Source organism: Thamnophis sirtalis, unplaced genomic scaffold (genome assembly GCF_051295495.1).
Source record: "Thamnophis sirtalis isolate CommonGarterSnake01/CBP01778 unplaced genomic scaffold, rThaSir2_p1.2 scaffold_14, whole genome shotgun sequence".
NCBI classification, from domain to species: domain Eukaryota; kingdom Metazoa; phylum Chordata; class Lepidosauria; order Squamata; family Natricidae; genus Thamnophis; species Thamnophis sirtalis.
The window spans coordinates 33,956,237-33,977,281 of NW_028261394.1; the positions used below are offsets into that span (position 1 = coordinate 33,956,237).

Genomic DNA, 21,045 nt, shown 5'->3' on the forward strand with positions numbered 1-21,045 from the left:
GAAACAATGGATGGAAACTAATCAAGGAGAGAAGCAACCTAGAACTAAGGAGAACTTTCCTGACAGTGAAAACAATTAACCCAATGGAACCACTTGCCTTCAGAAGTTGTGGAGGGACTGCCACAAATAAGAGAGGGGGGGGTCAACCTATTTTCAAAACCACAGGAAAGCAACACAAGAAACAATAGATGGAAACTAATCAAGGATAGAAGCAACCTAGAACTAAGGAGAACTTTCCTGACAGTGAAAACAATTAACCCAATGGAACCACTTGCCTTCAGAAGTTGTGGATGCTCCATCATTGGACTCTTTTAAGGAAAAGGTGGACAGCCACTTTTCTGGAATGGCGTAGAGCAGTGATGGGGAACTTTTTCAGCACTGAGTGCCCGAACTGGAACATGTGTACATGTGCATGCATGTGCCTGTGCTGGAGCGCTGGTAACCCGAAGACCAGTTGGCCGGTGCACATGTGTGTTTTCAGACCGTTTTTGGCCTGAAAACAGGCATGCGAGCCGGCCAATTGGTTTTTGGGTGGTTTTCAGGCTGTTTTCAGGCTATTTTGCAGGCCAAAAAATGGCCCAGAAAATGACTGGAAAACAGCTTGAAAAACTAGTTATTGGCTGTTTTTTCAGCCCATTTCCCGGCACTCTGCGCCCACAAAGACCAACTAACATGCACGCTAGAAACCAGAAGAGCAGCTGGCAATGGTGTGCATGTCCACAGAGAGGGCCCTGTGTGCCACCTCTGGCACACATGGCATATATTCGCTATCACGGCTTTAGAGTCTTCTGCTTGAGCAGAGGGTTGGACTAGAAGACCTCCAAGGTTCCTTTCAATTCTCTTATTCTGCTAGAATTCCACCTGCCAGATAAATCCTGTAAGAGACTAAATAATCTCTTTAGAACCAGTCTAATAACATCCACATTTACTGATCAAGACTTCCCAAAAAATAATTTAGCACATGGTATTGACCATGTTTTCAGCAGTGACAGGTATATGAGAAATGCTCCTCTTTATTTGATGTACAGGCCACAGGAAATATATCAGTAGACATTTATATATGGAATATCTATTTTTTCCTCTCAGTAGGGATGTAGAAAATTCACTATATCAGGAATGGAATGTCTGGTACACCTCTTCAAGAAGATTTGCTTTCAGAAAACTGGATCCACAGATCCAGTTCATAACCAGATCAGCCCGAGCTGGAAACCAATGTAAAAATTGTGAGTTTTGCATACATTCATTCACACCTAGGGCTTTTTAGCATTCCCAAAATGGTTGTTTATAGCTTGAGAGTCTACTTTATTATCCAACTCTGTTATTCTATTCTATTCTATTCTACCATGTTTCCCTGAAAATAAGACAGGGTCTTATTTTCTTTTGCCCCCCCCCCCGAATAAGCACTTGACCTTTGTTTCAGGGAGTTCTTATTATTTTTGAGGTGCTGGAGGTGGCGAGTGTGGTCACTCATGGCTGCTGCTGTGTACCAATATTTTCAGGGAGGGATTATTTTCAAGGGAAGACTTATTTTAGTGCATGCGCTCAAAAGCCCAATTGGGCTTATCATTCAGAGTGGTCTTATTTTTGGGGAAACAGGTTGTTCTATTCTATTCTATTCTATTCTATTCTTACTCTATTCTATTCTATTCTTACTCTATTCTATTCTATTCTATTCTATTCTAAAGTGACATCTAGTTCTGCATCAACTTGCTTCAAAATGATGTACAGGTAGTCTTCGACACACAACATTTCATTTAATGACCATTTGAAGGCATTACAATGGCAATGAAAGTTATTTCACACTCATAAGATAACCATAGTCATGTGCTCAAAATGAAAATGGTTGGCAATTGGTTCATTACGGGTGATCACCTTTTGTGAACTTCTGCTGGGGAAGCTAGATTAACTTAATAATTATATTTTAGTAAGTTAACAACTGCCATGATTCACTTAACAACTATGGCAAAAAAGTCATAAAATGGGCAAAATTAACATAATTATCAGAAATTAAATGTCTCATTTAGCAATGTAAATTTTGGTCTCAGTTGTGATCATAAGTTCAGGATTAGCTGTATTGGCTTTTAAATTCCTTACTGTACGAGTCAATTTATATCCATGGCAGCTCAATGTTAAATGAAATATTAATAAAAATAGTGGCAAAATCTTGTGAAAATTAAGAACATATAAAACTTTTGATTTGAAATTGATTTTGAAGTAAACTGAGAAAAAACATTTCAAATTAAATTAAGGTGCCTTCAAAATAGTTCAAAAATATGCTGGTTTTTTCTAAATGGGAGCATATATCATTACTGAATCAAATTCCTACATCAAACAGATTCTACTAGACAATTCAAATGAAAAATCTGAATCGACTTGACTTTTTAAATCAGATCACAAATTCAAAACAGATTTCGGTTCATTTATACATCCATAGTAATAATTTAGCCTTTTGGGTGAGGTGGTAGTCTTTTGAGTTGCTGTTTTAAATAATCTAATTTTTAAAATCACTGAAGCATTCATTGCGTACTATCTTGAAAAAAAAAATACAGATTCTGAAAGGGGATTAATCCATTAATTAATTCCTGAAAGGGAATTAATCCCCTGTAAGAAAAAAAATAATAATTTGAAAAAAGGTAGCTGTTTACATTGCTTAATACAGAACATAAAGCTGAAATATGACTTACGTATCATACATTTATATATATTTATTTTCGTGCACTGAAAGTTTTGCCCAAAAATCTGCCATTCTTATGAAAACAAGGGCTCTCTGTAACTATTGGGGTTTGTTTTACTGTACATTATTTGTTATAAATGCCCCTAAAATTATTTTCAAGAGAACTCAGTAGTTGTGAAAGTTCACTGTTCTTATTTCCAAGGCTCAGGAGGGCTGTATTTATCTGAAATCTAGCCACAAATACACATGTATTTTCTACTCAAAAACAATAAAGACGCATAACTCTCTCAATACTGTCTGAGTTCATTAAAATTTATTGTGAATATGCCAAGTGTTACGTCTTATGAATATTGATCACCTTCTTGTTCAGTGCGGGTCTACTGTTGCTACAAACGTTCTGGTTTTTATGCTTGTTTATTTTTATTTTCCCAGAAAAAAATACATGTAACGATGTCTGTGTACCTATATATCTATTATATTTTTCCTCCAGGACTTCAAGGCAATATAAGTAGATATCACTAAGTACTAATTAGGCTACCTGCCAATCTCTGAATCAAATGTGTTCAATAAATTCCATGACTGAGTGAGGATTCAAACCTGAATCTCGCCCCAGACCAAGATAATAACTCCTATATTACTCTTATTTTCATGAAAAGCATAAAAGTTCTGTTGGCAACTATATTCAGTTGCTGCTGCTATTAATCTCTCCTGATGGCTAATATAGCTAGATTCAATTTCCTGTAAAATCAAAACACAAAACTAGGGCTGTTTCAGACTGCCCAAAGATTTGAAGCCAATGTGTGCTGAGTTAATTTTTATTCCATAAAATATCCAATTAGATTAAAACAATGAGCAGCAAATGGATTGCAGCCACAGCAGTTAACTGATGGCAACAAAAACACTTCCTGGGGGAAACAGATTGTAATTTATCACAATCTGCGTGTGACTTTTAATGTGGCTCAGTCTTGTTTTAAAAGGTTTGAGGGGCAAAATAATATGATAGATTCAATGGTCACTACTCAACCAGTATTATGGACAGGGCTGGCCTATCCAGCGTAACTGTGCAATGAGGAGCATTTTATAATTACTCAACCTTTAGCTAACAGATAACACATCATTTATGGATAGCGGTTTATAATGAAATCTTTCTTCTTTTCCCTTTTCAGGGCAGAAATGAATATTAACTGCATGTGCAAGTAGGTGGATTCCTAGGTTTGTAGATTGGCTCTAATTCCTACTGTTGATTTATTTATTTTTCTTGCTCATCTAGAAATGATTCAACAACTGAGAGATATTGAAATAATATTATAAGCGATTCATCAATCAACTTTCTGATTTTAGCAGTGACTGATTGTTCTTATAATCTAAACAAGAGTTCTTTTAGATGGGGAGACATAAACTAGTTAGTGCTAATCTTAATTTTACAAATCTTTTAAATAAATAAATAATTAAGTGTGTGTGTGTGTGTGTGTGTGTGTGTGTGCGCGCGTCTGCGTGTTCCAGCATAACTCTGGAATGCCTCGACCAATTTCAACCAAATCTGGTACACAGATGACTTACTCTCTGGAAACAAATACTGTGGGGGTTAAGACACCCCTAACACCCCTCAGGCTGTGTGTTCTGTTAAGATACAGCCTATGTGCCTTAAAATGGCTTCTACTGTACTGCCTTAAAATGGTTTCTACGGTACAATGCAGTGGTGTTGCCATGGCACTTCATGAGGGGGCTCTCTCTGGTAGAGGGGAGAATCCAACATTAGAAATTATGTTTGGTCTGGACATTCCCCCCATATAAATAAATACCCAGGCAACAATAAGTAATAAAATAAAATAAAATAAAATAAAATACAGCAACCAATGTATAAATTGTAACACAATCAGCAGCTACTATACAGGGGGAAAATGCTGAGGGAATGACTGAGATTTAGGTGGTGTTCGCACAAACTGACTGAATGTGACTATTCTACTTGCACAAAATACATTGACTATAAATTAACCAAATAAAGTCATCAAGATACGGATAAAAATTAAGATTAGCACTAACTAGTTTAACACATGTGAATGCACCTGCTCCAGTATTCACTAACCTGTTTACGTTTGTTGGGCAAACACAAAATCTGCCCCCCCCATTGTTCTGCTTCTCTTTCATAGACTGGTTATAATGAATGAAATGAGAAAATAGCTAAAATCTAGCAGAATATACCTATGTTTAATAAAACCAACCCTTATTATAACTCTCAGAAAGCACCATAGGATAGATCAACAAAGCATAGCACCAAATATGGATTATGAATTTAAGATCAGCAATTAACCAGACCTAGGATTGTTTTCCCAGTTTTTATCTCCAATTATGCATTGGTCGATTGCTTGCTTTTAACAACAACACTACATATCTTTTTAGATATGTCACTCATTGACTCTTAACGTAACACTAATCTAACAGGGCTTTGAAAGCACTAGAGATAACACAAGGCTAAGAAATAGACAAAGAAAAGGAGAAATGCAGGAAAGGGAGGAAAGGAGGCTCTGGATATGAATATTTTAAACAGATTTTATGGAGAGAGAGAGGGGGAGGGAGGGAGGGAGGGAGGGAGGGAGGGAGGGAGGGAGAGAGAGAGAGAGAGAGAGAGAGAGAGAGAGAGAGAGAGAGAGAGAGAGAGAGAGAGAGAGAGAGAGAGAGAGAGAGAGAGAGAATGAATATTCCCTTATGGATTTGTAGGGCTCACATTTTTGAACTTCTCATTAATTCGAACCATGACCCTAAAAGCTGTGTGACATTACTCAGTCCCAAGGCTGTTATATATGAACCTGACATATCAATATTTATTCTCTGTATGTCAGACACGGAAAGTGCCTGTTTGAAGTAGGCATCTCAATAGGATGACTTGTTGGAATAGGGTGACCCGACTTCAAATCAATACTCATCCACCCTTCTCCTTTACACAGGTCAAATTTAAATTTAAGCAGCTGCCGGGATCAGTAAACCCATGGTCATCCCGAGATTGTTACCAACACAATATAAAACAAGTCCCTGTGTTTATAATAAGCATTTTAAGGGGAGGCTAAGTACAAAAAGGTCAAAAGACAAAGTGTTTGAAGAACAATGAGATTGGATGTGTGATGCGTGCCAGGCAGAGAATTCTTACTTCCTCCCAGCAGGAAAAAAACCAACCGTGTTTTTAAGTTTCTTACATGGAAGAAAAAGTTTCTATTAGACTTTTACAGGTGTGACTTTCTTCTGCTTATCAACTAGACGAATCTTTCACCCAATTTCTTTGCTCTTAGACTGGGAGGAAAGAAAGAAAGGCAATGAGAAGACAAAAGAGATCAACATCCCTGGGTTGCTGTTATACTGAATTATGCAACCATTTCCAGCCTCTTTTCTGTCCCTCCAAATAGTCATATTTCAAATAGCCATAGCAACCTGTTTGGTTGTGAGCTCTCATTGCTTTGCCTTGAACATGCCTAAAAGTCTCACAATAAAAGGCTATCAAACCATGATAGAACCGGTAGTAAAAACCATGATGTGATCAGTGAGTTGGCTTGTTTTTGTTCTGCAGCTTGTGTGTTCAGTAACCTGACACTTATTTGGGCTGAGAGGGAGACTGGGGTTACACAACTAGCCTCCATGCTCAAAGGGTGTGTGGGTCTCTGTTAGCTCTGTTAGTTGGTGGGATTCGAAATTTTTTACTACCGGTTCTGTGGGCGTGGCTTTGTGGGCGTGGCAAGGGAAGGTTACTGCAAAATCCCGATTCCCTCTGAACCCGACTAACCTGCTTTCCAGTTCCGTTCTCCTGTTCAGAGCTACAAAAGAAGATCAGCTGGGAGGCCGCAAACTGAAAACCAATCTCTCTACCAGGTTGGAAGAATCTGCTATTGGTATTGTACATTTATTCATGTGTTACTATGTATGTAAAGAAGTTAATGAATCCTGCTGAATCAATTATCAGTGTGTGCTTTCTGGATCTGATTTTTGCAATAAACTCTGACAGCTACACCTTAAAGAACATGCCCCTCCATTGCATATCACAGTGATTAGATCCACACAATGTGTCAAGATAAAACCAGACAAAGTCTTAGTTCCTTCCAATGAGATGGGTATCCAATCATTGTCTTTCTTGGCCTGGTGTCTGATTATTATGAAGTGGGTGCATCAGAAATGTCACTTACTTTGTGCAAACTTTGGAGCATTGTCATTGACATCAGTCAGGGTAATGGTCACTGTGGTGGTTCCGGAGAGTCCACCCATGTGTCCACCCATATCCTTTGCTTGGATGACCACGGTATATTCCTCTTTGGCTTCCCGGTCCATGTTTGAAAGAGCAGTTTTGATGATGGCTGGGGAAAGAAAAAGAAAGAATAAAGAAAATATTGTCACGGGGGGAAAAAAAGGAAAGTGTGAACGTCATGCCGTCTGACCAAAGCTGGATTTAATATTGGGGCTCATTCTCTCGAAACCATCTTCATACAAAGGTAATATTTAAAATGCAGTAACACAAGAAGAACCCATCTGGATGTAGCCACTGGCTTATTTAGTCAAACATATTATATAGGCATACATACATACATACATACATACATACATACATACATACATACATACATACATAATTTGGGATCAGAAACCTGCAGCTCTGGAGCCACATGTGGCTCTTTCATCCCTCTGCTGTGTCTCCCTGTTGCTGGTCGGCTCCACAATTAACAGGGCTTTCAGTTAGGACAGGCAGAGGAAAAAGAATGCTATGCTTGGAGGAGACTCTATGGTGGGGGAACCGGACTTCCAGTTGGCTCCAGAATTGAATGGGGGGCTTCTGGTTAGGACCTTTGTGGCTCTTTAAGTGTTTAAGGTTGCCGACCCCTGATCTAGGTAGATATCCTCTTCACTGCTTCATGAATGTGTCTCCAGAAACTGCTTACTCAATGGCAAAGGTGACTATCTTGCCCAGCACTGAGCCATTCTATGGCTCGGGGTGTATAAGAGCTATGTTTCTCTTGCACCTGATAAACCAGCTCAACTCAGAGAGGAGTACAATTGCCTGCTTCCACTCTACTCCCTGGAAAATGGAGTTCAAGGCATGCTAGTAAGGATTCCAGAAGAAGAAACCAGCATTAAAAATAACAGCCACTAATAGTCTGACCCTACCCAAATATTTTCCATTTCAATTCTGAAACCTTCTAAATTCACAATTAATTCTGTAGTTTGACTTTACTTCTCTTCACATTTGGTTCTCCTGCACAGCAGGATGAGCTACTTTGCTTCAGGCAGCCTCAGGCAGGAAGGGAGACGAAAGGAAGAAAAAAAATGAAAAAAGAACAAATGCCTTCAGAATGTGTTTATTTGCACCTATAGATGAACATGGATAAATAGTTCCCTAAAAACAGGGAGCACATACATACAAAACTATCCTGCATTTGATCTTTAATGATCAACTGTTAGTCTTCAAAGATGCTTCAGTTTTAGATCCCATCTATGTTTAATTCAATCAGATAATTGCCTCTGGCAGTCCTTGTCCCTCTTCACCTAAGGAAAGGTATTTCGGATATCAAGGAACTATGAATATTGTTGCTGTCCTTATTACCAAGCCAATGTTTCTATTAGTGATTTCCATTAGGCCAGAAGAGCATTGAAATCATAACAAACATACAACCAAAGCATGGCCTACTTAGTTCTGGACAGATGCCATACAATGCAGGGTGGCCAATATTATTTACTTTCAGTCTGGCCAGGAAATATTTTAATAGAAAAAATAGGTCTCTGAAAGCATCTAAGAGTAGCATAAATCATGGGAATTTGGGTGGCTAAAATGGCTGAATTGGGTGACTTAAATCTCTAGATTCTGATTCTTAGCCTAAAAACAAAACGCCTCATATAGTGATCCACAAATCCACAATGGAAACATTGGTTTTCTCCATTCCAAAACTCACTGGGATGAAGAACGGGAGCTGCATTTAGTCAACGTCCTGTGTGAGGGGTCTCTATCTGTTGCAACCAAGTGTTCTGACCGAGGCTTCCCAAGAACTCCTTGTCCTTACAAAAAACCCTTTTATTAATTGACTGTGAGTTCTGCTCATTCACATCCAGAAAAGTCTTTCAAGGGAGGATTTACAGTCACAGACCTTATCTGGCTTGGAGAGCTGACAGGGCGATATCTGCAAAACTTGGCAACGAGTCTCGGAGAGTCATGAACCAATTAAGCGAACTAATTGTCTCCTTCAAACTCCCCTCTCCTTTTGCTCCTCGTTTATTTCCTCTGAGAGGGGCCATTCATCGTCCACCTATGGCCTTACTCCCAAGTTGACCCCTGTTCTTTAGCTGTTCCCTTCATCTGGCAACTCTGTGCATGCACACACTGGGAACAGGCTCCAGCTGTTCATCTGCCTCACTGATGTCTGACTCTGCAACAGCTGATAACTGTCATACTGCCCTCGCCCCCTCTCTGCCTCTAATGCAGAGCCCTCATCAGAGCCTTCCCCAGACTTCAGGACTGACCCATGTTCCTCCCCAACCTCCTCACTGTCCGAATCTGCTGCCAACTATGCAGGCTGCCAGTGGGCCACAACAGAAACATTGGTTTTCTCCATTCCAAAGCTCATTGGGATGAAGAATGGGAGCTCCATTGAGTCAATGTTCTGTGTGAGGGGTCTCTATCTGTTGTCACCAAGTTACTGTTTTTACTTGTACACCCCATGGCCCATTCTGTTTTCCCCCCGAAGTTCAGTACTTCTGTATATGCTGAACAACAGCCTTAAACTCCTGCAAAATATTGTTATGGATCAGAAAATGGCTTGGAAGGCCACATGTGTTTACTGGCTATGAGATCAGGACCAGTCTTTACATGATGGCTTGGAAGGATACCCTTGTGCAAACTGGACAGAGGTGCATGCCACTTGATGAGATCATTTGAATTTCTTTTGAACATCCAACTCTGGTTTGGGGGTCTGAAAGTTAGAGAGGGAAAACCAGCCTCCTTCCATCAGGTTGGCCCACAATTGCCTCATTTAAAAAAAGAAAAAGAAAATATAGACATTAGAAAAGAAACCACAGAAGTCAATTGCAGCAAGCTGAATTTATTCACACTTGCTCTGCATATTGAACATGCAGTCTATAATAATGGATTAGTAGCCCCCCCAGGCAGCAGGGATAAAAATGATAATACTGTCAGCTTTTGTGGCAGAAACTATCCATTTCTGGCGAGTGAAACTTGAATTTCCTCTCTTGCTTATTAAATAAGTGATTGGTGGTGTCCATTCTTAGAACATCTGGCAGCTTAATGGCAGTACATGAAGATATTGTTTATGTATGTATTTATTTACATATTCTTAAAAATGTGCTAATTGCCTTCCTGGAAAGAAAAAAAAGCAAACACATTGACGAGTCAGTTAAAAAATACCAGTGACAAAAGTACGGTATGCAAAACAAGACATTCACAATGGGAAAAGACAGCTCTACAAGGAATGCAGAGTAAACCAACTGGAGAGTGAAACCATTTTTAGAAGTACACACAATGACTCACGTTTCTTTTTCTTTTGCACTTTGATAGCAACAGCACTTATGTACCGCTTCACAGTGCTCTTACAGCCCTCTCTAAGCAGTTTACAGTGTCAGCATATTGCTGACTGAGTCCTCATTTTACCAACCTCGGAAAGATGGAAGGCTGAGTCAACCTTGAGCCTGGTGAGATTCGATCTGCCCAGCTGCTGGCAGCCGGTGATCAGCAGAAATTGCCTGCAGTACTGCACTCTAACCACTGTGCCACCACGATTCTGATAATATTTATGTTGCGATTGACAGGACTACCAAAAAATACCTGTAGAATATAGAATTTCCCTACTTTTGGGTAACAACCCTTTGAGCATTGACGTACTTTCATCTCTTTGCTCCCCATATACAGGAAGTCCTCAATGTACAACCACAATTGAGTCCAACATTTCTGTTGCTAAATGAGACAATTGTTCAGTGAGCTTTATCCCATTTGATGAACTTTCTCGTCATAGTTGCTAAGTGTATCACTGCAACTGTTAAGTTAATAACACTGTGGTCAATTGAACCTAGCTTCCTCATTGAATTTGTGTGTCAGAAAGTCACAATAGATGATCAAATGGCCCCGGAACACTGCAACAGTCATAAATATGAATCAGTTGCCAATTATCTGAATTCTGATCACGTGATTGTGGTAATGCAGCAACAGTCATAATTGTGAAAAACGGTTTTAAGTCACCTTTTTTCAGTGCTATTGTAATTTCAAAACAGTCACAAAATGAACAGTTGGAAATGAAGAACTACCCATAATCTGTTTGTTAACTATGAAAAACAGGAAGATGGTCTAGATAAGCCACAATGTTTTCATTTTTTGCCTTATAATGCTATGCAAATAGGGTCAGTGAGCAAATGATAATAAGGCAATAAAACTTAGTTTGAAGCGATGGTTTACTTTTGATATACTATTACAAATGTGCCTTCGAGTAATATGTTAATAAGATACACATGGTTCATTTAGAGTATTTTAGCTTATTCCTAATTTTTATATGTCCCTTGAGCTTGTAATCACTCCCCAGGCAAAGGAAGAGTCACTGAAACACTACAGAAAGCAAATTACAAGTTGACCAAATAACTCATAATTATTGCGCTGATCCATTAAACTGCCTGTGGTTTATTTACCCAATCAAGATAAAAATAAATAATGTTTTAATGCGAGACCTGGGCATGAAATGTAGGGTTACATGCCACTCAATCAAGATGTGCTTCGTATCAGTTTTATGTTGCAGTTTAGCTGGAGGTCTCTTGTATTACCTCTCTCCATTAAAACAAAAAAATCACAAGCCCAAGGAATGCACTTCTATTTTTTTTTGTCTAATTTTCTGTAGTAGATCAACTTGCACATAAAACATCCCAATACTGTATGTGTTTTTAATGAGTGTCTTCTTTGCCCACATGGTTGTATAGGTAGTCCTTGATTTACAACACTCCATTTAGTGACCATTTGAAGTTACAACAGCCCTGACAAAAGTGATTTACAGCTGATTTGTCGCACTTAGGACCATTGCGACATTCCCACCGTCGTGTGAACAAAATTCAGGTGCTTGGCAACTGACTCATATTTATGACGGTTGCAGGGTCCTGCAGTCATGTGATCCCTTTTGCGATCTTCTGATGTGAAAAGTCAACGGGGAAGCCAGGTTCCTTTAACAAGCGTACTACTAACTCAACCACCACAGCGATTCACTTCTTGGGGCAAGAAAGGTGGTAAAATGAGGCAACACTCACTTAACAAATGTCTCGCTTAGCAACAGAATTGTTGGGCTCAATTGGGGTGGTAAGTCGAAGATTGCTCATAGTTAACATATGTATTGCACAAGGGAATTTAAGAAATGATTGTTCATCCTCTGCAGAGAAGCTGAGGAACTGGGAAATAAAATTAGCTCCTTTAAAAACACAGGCTAACCAACCATCTACCCTCTTTTCATGAAATTCCTCTTTTTAAAACTGTTGTTTCATGAACTGACTTTCATGAATAGTTTTTAACATCAGGGAAGACATATGAAATATTCTATGCCCTTGAGTATATAGCACAACTCCCATCCATGAGTATTTCTTTGTTACTGGCTTTTAAAAAAAACACCTCCCTTTTACCAATCAACTATTGTCAGCTATGTTTTACACTGCAGATGCTAATAGGTGAATGAATAATTAGGGAACAGCTTCCCAGCTGGCACGCAGTTCCCCTTTGTCAAACCTATTTTTCTTTATCATAAAACTGTCATAGAGAAACCATTTCACCATCAAATATCTGTTTAGAAAAGGGCAAAACACAATTGTCAGTACTGTGACAGATGTAGAAGATGGCCACAGGGAAAGGGAGTGGGGGGGGGGAAACCCAGCTTTTTTTTTTTTAAGAAAAAGAAAGAATGAGAATTGGAATTTTGGAAAATTGGTTCTGTTTTAAACTGCTTTCAGTTCAGCTGTTATTTGCAAAGCCACCTCTCTGATAACATCAGAGGCAAAGGGAATTATGTGGAAAATTCTGGATTATGCTTCACATCATTTACTGCCAGTTACAAGTAAAAGGGTAATGGAGCAAAGAGAGAGAGAGAGAGAGAGAGAGAGAGAAAACAGAACACTGTACGTTGTTAGCTGACTTTCAAAATAGGGTGGTTCCCCCCCCCCCCCCAAATCTAAGAAGAAACAGAAACATTGTGATAGGGCTAACTGGGAGGTTGGCAAAATCAACTAAGTAAGGAAAAGGTAAAGGTTCCCCTTGCACATATGTGCTAGTTGTTCCCAACTCTAGGAGGTAGTGCTCATCTCCATTTCAAAGCCAAAGAGCCAGCGCTGTCTGAAGACATCTCTGTGGTCATGTGACCGGCATGACTAAATGCCGAAAGCGCATGGAACACTGTTACTTTCTCACCAAAGGTGGTTCCTATTTTTTCTACTTGCATTTTTAAATGCTTTTGAACTGCTAGGTTGGCAGAAGCTGGGACAAAAAAAAACGGGAGCTCACTCCGTTACATAGCATTAAGGATTCAAACCACCAACTGCTGACCTTCCTGATAGACAAGCTCAGGGCAGACAGTGAGCCACTACATCCCCATCAGGGGTGGGTTTCAAAAATTGTTCGAACCTACTCTGTGGGCATGGCCTCCTTTGTGGGAGTGGCTTGCTGCCCATGTGACCGGATGGGAGTGGCTTGCCACCCATGTGACTGGATGGGAGTGGCCTGCCACCCATGTGACCTGGTGGGAGTGGCCAAGACGATGTTATTACTAGATGTTACTAATTACTAGATATTATTAATATTACTAGATCATTATTAATGCATAGATAACTGTGGGACATTACACACCCACCCACACCCACAAACTATGACAGTGCTAGGAAAACACCAAAAAAATAAAAATCCCCCCCCCCCAAAAAAAAAGACTGCCAATGAAACCAGTTTTTTTTTCCCTAAGCCTAAGAACAGGAAAGACAAAGTCACTGGAATAAAAACCATCAAGGCAATGTGGAAAATTATAAAGGACAGGCACTCACAGAACCATCAACCACCTCAGAATTACCTAAACAAGTAAGGTGACCAGATTTTCAGATTGGTAAAGAGGGACACCATTGACCGGGGGGGTGGGAGCTAGGCCGCGGCAGTTACTGCCAGCCCGCGACCTCGCTAGGGACATCTGGTCACCTTAATTATATACATCCTCTCTCTCTCTATCCATCCATCCATCTGTCTGTCTATCTGCCTGCCTATCTAGTTATGGTATCCGTCTCCTTCTTTCCCCCTCACTTTCTCCATCCATCTATCTGCTTGCCTACCTATCTCTCTCTCTTTCTCTCTATCCATCCGTCTATCTGCCTGCCTATCTGTCTATCTAGTTATGGTCTCTCTCTCTCTCTCCCTCTCCCTCCCTCATTATCATCTATCTCAGTGTTTCTCCACCTTTTTATAAAAATAATTTTTTTTATTTTTTTTGTTACATAGACGACACATACCCACAACAATAAAAACAAAACAAAACAAAAAGAAAAAAACCCATCATCACATATAGCATGTCGTTTGGTTACAAGTGTTTTAACATTTATCATTCTTATACATTTATTATTTCATTTAATAGGTTATAATATACAGTTTGGGTTGCTTTGTTTACCATCCCTTCCTCCTGTTATAACACCACCTTATTTTCCCTTTCTTTTCTCCCTTCCTCCCTTCTCTACTTTCCTCTTTCTTCCTCTCCTTCCCCTTCCTTCTTCCCTTACCTTTCTCCTACTCCTGCTCTTCCTCATCCCCTTCCTACCCTCTCTCCTCCTCTTTCTCTCCTTTCCATACTCCTCTCCTTACCTCTTTCTTTTCACCCTCCCTCCCTTCTCTACTTTCCTCCTTCTTCCTCTCCTTCCCCTTCCTTCTTCCCTTTCTCCTACTCCTACTCTTCCTCTTCCCCTTTCTACCCTCTCTCCCCCTCTTTCTCTCCTTTCCATCCTCCTCTCCTTACCTCTTTCTTCTTTTCCCCATCTTCCTTTCATTCTCTCCTCCTTTCTCCCTTTCTCCCAACTCCCTTTCTGGGAGTTGAAGTCCACACACTTTCAAGTCTTCAAGAAAGACTGAGCTATCTAATTAATATAATTATTTCTCCCTCTCTTTTTCACTCTCTTTCCAGCGCACACACGCAAATGCATAGGGCAGCCCACCTCACACACAGGTAACTCCGGGCGGCTTACGGGAAGAGGACAGCCGACCACTCACCCACGCGGGGGGGGGGGCAGGATTTCGCCAAGAAAAGTTAACTTTCCTGCGAAAGGGGTCGGCAGCCTCTCAGCTCTTCCCGGCCACTCCTGCGACCCTCCTCCCGCCTCCTCGGAGCTTCAAGCAAGCTAACTGGGAAGGCCGGGGAAGAAGAAGAAGCGGCAGCGCGAGGTCAGCGGTCCTTGGGGGCGCGGCGGAAGCCCTGCAAAAGCCCTGCAAAAGCGCTCCTTTCCCAGCTCGGCTGCCATTGCTGCTGCTGCGGGCGGAAGGGGAGGAGGAGGAGGAAGAAAATAAAGTGGCGGGGCGGTCCCTGCAGCCGCCGATGCGGGAAAGGTGCGTTTTGACAGGGCTTCCACAGCCCTGCCAAAGCGCTCCTTTCCCGGCTCGGCTGCCGTTGCTCCTGTTGCTGGCGGAAGGAGAGGAGGAGGAGGAAGAAAATAAAGCGGCGGGGCGGTCCCTGCAGCCGCCGATGCGGGAAAGGTGCGTTTTGACAGGGCTTCCACAGCCCTGCCAAAGCGCTCCTTTCCCGGCTCGGCTGCCGTTGCTGCTGCTGCGGGCGGAAGGGGAGGAGGAGGAGGAAGAAAATAAAGCGGCGGGGCGGTCCCTGCAGCCGCCGACGCGGGAAAGGTGCGCTTTGACAGGGCTTCCTCTCCGGAGAGGCGTTTTTTAAAAAGAAAAACCCTGCAGGCACCCAGCGACAGGGGCTAGGAGCTAGGAACCCAGAAGTTAATTACTTCCGGGTTCACTGACGAACCGGATCGCAAGAACCGGTGCGAACCGGGAGGAACCCACTCCTGATCCCCATCAACCAATTAAAGTTCCCTATCAAAGTGGTGAAGGGTTTGGTCTGCTCCTGAGATGCATATTTCTTCATTTTAGAAATTAGAGAACACCCCACTTCAGGAGTGTCACATCTATGCAACATTTGTTGGTAAAACAGCTTAACAAATGGCAAATCTCAAACAAGGTGCATGTAGTTTTCAGAGTAAGTAGAAATACTAACAAATTGCAAGGAGAATGAACATTTTCTTTCCGCTTCTCACCCCTCTCCCAAACTCTCTAAAACCTATAGCATATTTCAAAATCTAAGCAAAAGAAAGCAAAACCACAAAACATTTTATCCTTCAAAAACCATGTTACAAAAGTTTGGGAATTCCTTATGATAAAAAAAAAAGGTCAGGAAATGATCTCATCATTCAGTTTGAGAGGTCCTAAAGACAACATGGGGCTGCCTTTGAAGTGCATTCGGCGACTGCAGTTAGTCCAGAATGCAGCCGCACGAGTGATAGTGGGCGCACCGCGGTTCGCCCACATAACACCCATCCTCCGCGAGCTGCACTGGCTACCTGTCGATTTCCGGGTGCGCTTCAGGGTATTACTTACCACCTTTAAAGCCCTCCATGGTAGTGGATCTGGGTACTTGAGAGACTGCCTCCTGCCGATTACCTCCCTCCGACCAATTAGATCACACAGATTGGGCCTCCTCCGAATCCCATCCGCCATTCAATGCTGACTGGCGACTACGTGGAGGAGAGCCTTTTCAGTAGCAGCTCCGACCCTGTGGAACGACCTCCCCGTTGAGATTAGCACCCTCACCACCGTCCAGACCTTCCACACAGCCCTCAAGACCTGGCTATCCCGTCAGGCCTGGGGATAAGTTTCTAATTCACCCCGCCCGAGTGTTGAATGCTGAATGAAAGTTGTGTTTTTTATTGTTTATTTTAGTCACAGATTGTTTTTGTTTTATATTGCACTCCCCCTTTCACTACGAATGTAAGCCGCCCTGAGTCCCCTCAGGGAAAAGGGCGGCCTATAAATTCCAATAAATATAAAAATATAAAACATGTGATTGTCACAAATTAATCAGGATTTGCATCATTTTTGAACACACGCACACACATACACAGAGAGAGGGGAGAGAGTGGGGGAGGCAGAGAGAGGGGGAGAGAGGAGGGAAAGGGAGGAGGGGAGAGGAGGGGATGGCACAACTTTTAAAGGGTTGCATTGTATGCAAGAAATTACTCTTCCTCCACAGAAATATACAATACTAGGGATTAAAGTCTTCTTGAGATCAACCATAGGAGTACAACGAATTTTCCTGAAAGTGAGAACAATTAATCAATGGAACAACTTGCTTCCCAGAATTGTGGGTGCTCCATCACTGGAGGTTTTCAGAAATAGACAGGACAACCCATTTGTCTGGAATGGTATCAGATTTCCTGCCTTAAGCAGAAGGTTGGACTAGAAGACCTCCAAGATCTCTTCCAACCCTATCATTCTCTGTTCTAAAGACTCATGCAAATAAATATAATAATACTAAAAACAAAAACAACAACACAACACACCAGATATCATGGTCATTGAGGGTTGAAGCATACTGTTTATTGATATTGCTGTACCAGGAGATGCCAGAATCGAAGAAAAAGATGAAAAAAATTGAAATATTGCAACCTGGCCATTGAAAATACACGGCTATGGATTAAACATGTAACAGTGATACCCATTGTCATGAGGTACAATGTCCAAGAATACATCAACAAACTGCAGCTTCCTGCAATAACACCAGCAGGACTGCAAAAAACTGTGCTACTCAGAACATCTTATATTTTAAGAAGGTACTTGGTTGATATCTAGGACACTGGCAGCAACCTGTATCAACCATTAGCACCAGTCAATGGTATTTGTGATGCATTTTTGAATGTTCAGTTGGCTGAGTTTCATGTTTAATGAATAAAGTATATAATAATAATATGAGGAGGAGGAGGAGGAGGAGGAGGAGGAGGAGGAGGAGGAGGAGGAGGAGGAGGAGGAAAATATTAATTGAATTGTTCTTTTCCATAATTGAAAATAAAAACAAATAAAGCAGGTTGTCAGGCTTCTGACTTTTGCTTTTCATTCCTAAATCCTTTTCTTAGGGTAAAGAAAAGAGTGACATGTGCTCCTACCTTCAACCTGTGTACCGTTACAATTCCTACTTGGCGTTCTATGAATAAAAACAAAAAATAAAAAAAATGAAAGAGGAGGAGGAGGAGGAGGAGGAGGAGGAAAAGAGGAGAAGGATGAGAGAGGAGGAAGAAGAAGAAGAAAAAGAGGAGGAGGAAGAGGAAGAAGAATCCTTTTTTTTCTGGTATACTTCATCATCCACTATGTAAGTAAAACAATGGGCAAATCATCTCTCAGAATCAGCTTTTATTATTCCCGACATCCACTTCTCAAGACAACACATCTCTTTTAATAGGTGGAGACACAAAGAAAATGACAGAAGAAGAGACCCTTCTAAGATGCATACCCAGGTTGGCAAAAACAGCAGAGATTTTTAATGGATCTGCAAAGATGGAATAACAGCTTTAAGAGTCTATTAAATGCTGTTCCCTTAAAAATGCCATCAATGCCATCAGCTTGCTTTTATAAACTCCTATCATAGTGATTTCTGCCCCTCTCCAACGTGCTAATCGTGCCATCACATTTGTTAAAGCTGCAGAAATCTGCAGTTGTATTGGAAACCTGGCAGTCCTCTTCCCTAGGACTCTGTGTCCATTGCTAGTGTAACTTCCTTGAATTTCCAAGGCTGCAATCTTTACAAGCCATCGTTTTGCAAGACAAAGGCTGGCAAGTTTTAACTTTTATCTGAACCATGTGCAGCAGCTGGGACAAAAGCCACACAGGAAGATCAGATACTGGTCTGACATGCACAATGCTCCCTTCAGAGAGTGATCTGCCCATTTAACATGGTGAATTGTTTCTTCTTCTTTTTTTAACTTGCTTGGGCATGCTACTAGACTCTAGAAAAATTGCAGAGTGGAGCAGAGCAACCAGGATGATTAGGGGACTGGAGACTAAAACATATGAAGAAAGGTTACAGGAACTAGTCTAGTGAAGGGAAGGATGAGGGGGAGACATAACAGCAGTGTTCCAATATTTGAGGTGCTGATAGGAGGGTGTCAAGCTACTTTCCAAAGCACGTGAAGGCCAGACAAGGAATGATGGATGAAAACTGACCAAGGAGAGATTCAATCTATAAACAAGGAGGGACTTTCTGACAGTGAGAACAATCAACCAATGGACAGAAGTTGCATTCGAGAGTTGTGGGAGTTTCATCACTTGAGACTTTCAAGAAGAGATTGGACTGCCATTTGTCAGAAATGGTGTAGGGTCTCCTGCTTGAGTGGAGGGATTGGACTAGTTGACCAACAAGGCCCTTTCCAACTATGTTAATCTGTTATCTGTTACCTATAACAGAGCAAGGTGCCCAACTCTTGTTTCATATGCTATGTGAAACTCCAATAATTCCATTTGCACCCTCCAGATTTTTAGCTTCTTGAATTTTAGTGGGTTTTCCATTGATTTTTTTAAAGCAAAAATTAGCCCACTGTGTTTTAAAGTTTTAACAACCTGGCATCTATAAATTCCAATGTGCTCAGGCATATTTCTCATGGTGTGCTCAGTTTAACCTTTAAGATTTACAAAATAATAACGGCAATAGCAATAACAATGGGATAAGAGGGCTCTACCCATTAAAAAAGAAAATACAAAGATATTGTAATGGAAGAAGTTTAAAGAGTAATATGATTTATTTTCCCAGACTCAAAAATTCCCAAGGATGGTGTCCATAGCCCTGAAATGAAAGGGCTGCACCATGGGAAGAAAAACTATGAAACTCTAGACAAACAATTGAAATGCAAATATATCACACTGATATCAAAGCCGTGTATTGTCAAGACCATGATTTTCCCAGATGTAATGTAAATCTGGACCATCAGAAAGCCTGAACAAAGAAAAAGTCCTGTCTTTGATTTGAGGCACTGGAGAAAAATTGTAGAGAACACTTTGGACCACAAAGAAAAGAAATAATCCAAGCCTAGTTGAAGCAAAACCAAACTGTTCACTGCACGCCTAAATAATGAAGCTACAGTTTATACATATTAGACATACAAGACAAGGGCAAGTGTCGCTGAAAAGAATTCTGATGCTTGCAGGAAATCAAAAGCTATTGAAAGGAAGGTCAACAGAAGACAAAGTGCATAGAGACAGTCAATGAGGACACAAGAAAGTCACAATCTTGATTACTGAGCTGGGGAAGGGAGGGTGGGAGGGAGGGAAGGAAGGAAAGAAGGAAGGAAGGCTTGCAAAGCTCAGGAAAAGCAATTGCCAACTTGTAAAATGAAGGCAACATTATACTCTTTGGGTCATGAAGACTGGGAAAGAGTTGAAAGATTAATCAACAACAAAAAGAGAGCATAATATGGGGGTACAATGGGTAGCTGGGAACAAACTTTATTAATGTGCTTTATAGTGAAGGAAGAATCCTTTGTGAAACAGACAGTCTTCGACTCAGAAAGGTGCGTCATGCTGCAGAGACAACAAGATTCTCTATTTCAAGGCAAGGAGATACAATTCTTCTTGATGAGCTCTTTGTGTCAGCTGGACTGGCAGTTCCCATAGATTCTGCACAAGTGTTTACCTCCCTGCCAAACTACAAATACATGAGAGCAAGCAACTAAATGTGTTAGAGCAATCCTGATGACTTCATGTTCTCATTATTATGTTCATTATATTTCTGCTACTGGATAGGTAACTTTCACAACAGAAATTCTGCCCTGTTTATATAAGTTTTCCATAAGATTTAGAACCTCTGATATGCAAGCATCAAAATAATTAATGTGCAAAGGCTAAACCCCAAAATTATTTCTTTATCCTAAAAGAATAGCAGGCAAATGTCTGAAAATTTTTCCAGATTTCTTGTTATAGATAAAGGAGAATACCTCTAATGCTGGCTTCTTTATTTCTGTGTGGGCTGCTTTGAAAATGTGAAATAGTCTCTCAGATTGTTCTCTTTGTAAACTTTCAGAGAATGATAGAGGCCACCCAGCTTCTGAAGCCAAGACTCAAATTTTGAATGAAATGTATGCAGACACTTTTCCTGAAGAAGACCATCTGCCTTGGATACAGAAACAATGGAGCAAGCAGTATTATTTTTTAAATAATTTTTATTAAATGTTTTGATCTTTAAAAACAATAGGAAAGACACAGCAAAGAAAAAGACACAATAAGACAAAACAAAAGACAGAACATACATAACAATATACCAGGGACGTACGGGGCCTCACCAGTGTCGTGAGGAAAAGAAAAGAATTTT

At 40.8% G+C, this 21,045-nt stretch overlaps 1 protein-coding gene across 5 annotated transcripts in view; it reads right to left on the bottom strand.

Moving 5' to 3' along the window:
• The window catches only part of CDH8 (cadherin 8), a 258,031-nt gene that overhangs the window by 96,241 nt on the left and 140,745 nt on the right, over positions 1–21,045 (bottom strand). For all 5 annotated transcript variants that reach the window (XM_087729070.1, XM_087729067.1, XM_087729066.1 and 2 more), the window contains one exon: positions 6,844–7,011. In XM_087729070.1, coding sequence (XP_087585196.1) covers positions 6,844–7,011 — 168 coding nt within the window. The remainder of the gene's footprint in view (positions 1–6,843; positions 7,012–21,045) is intronic.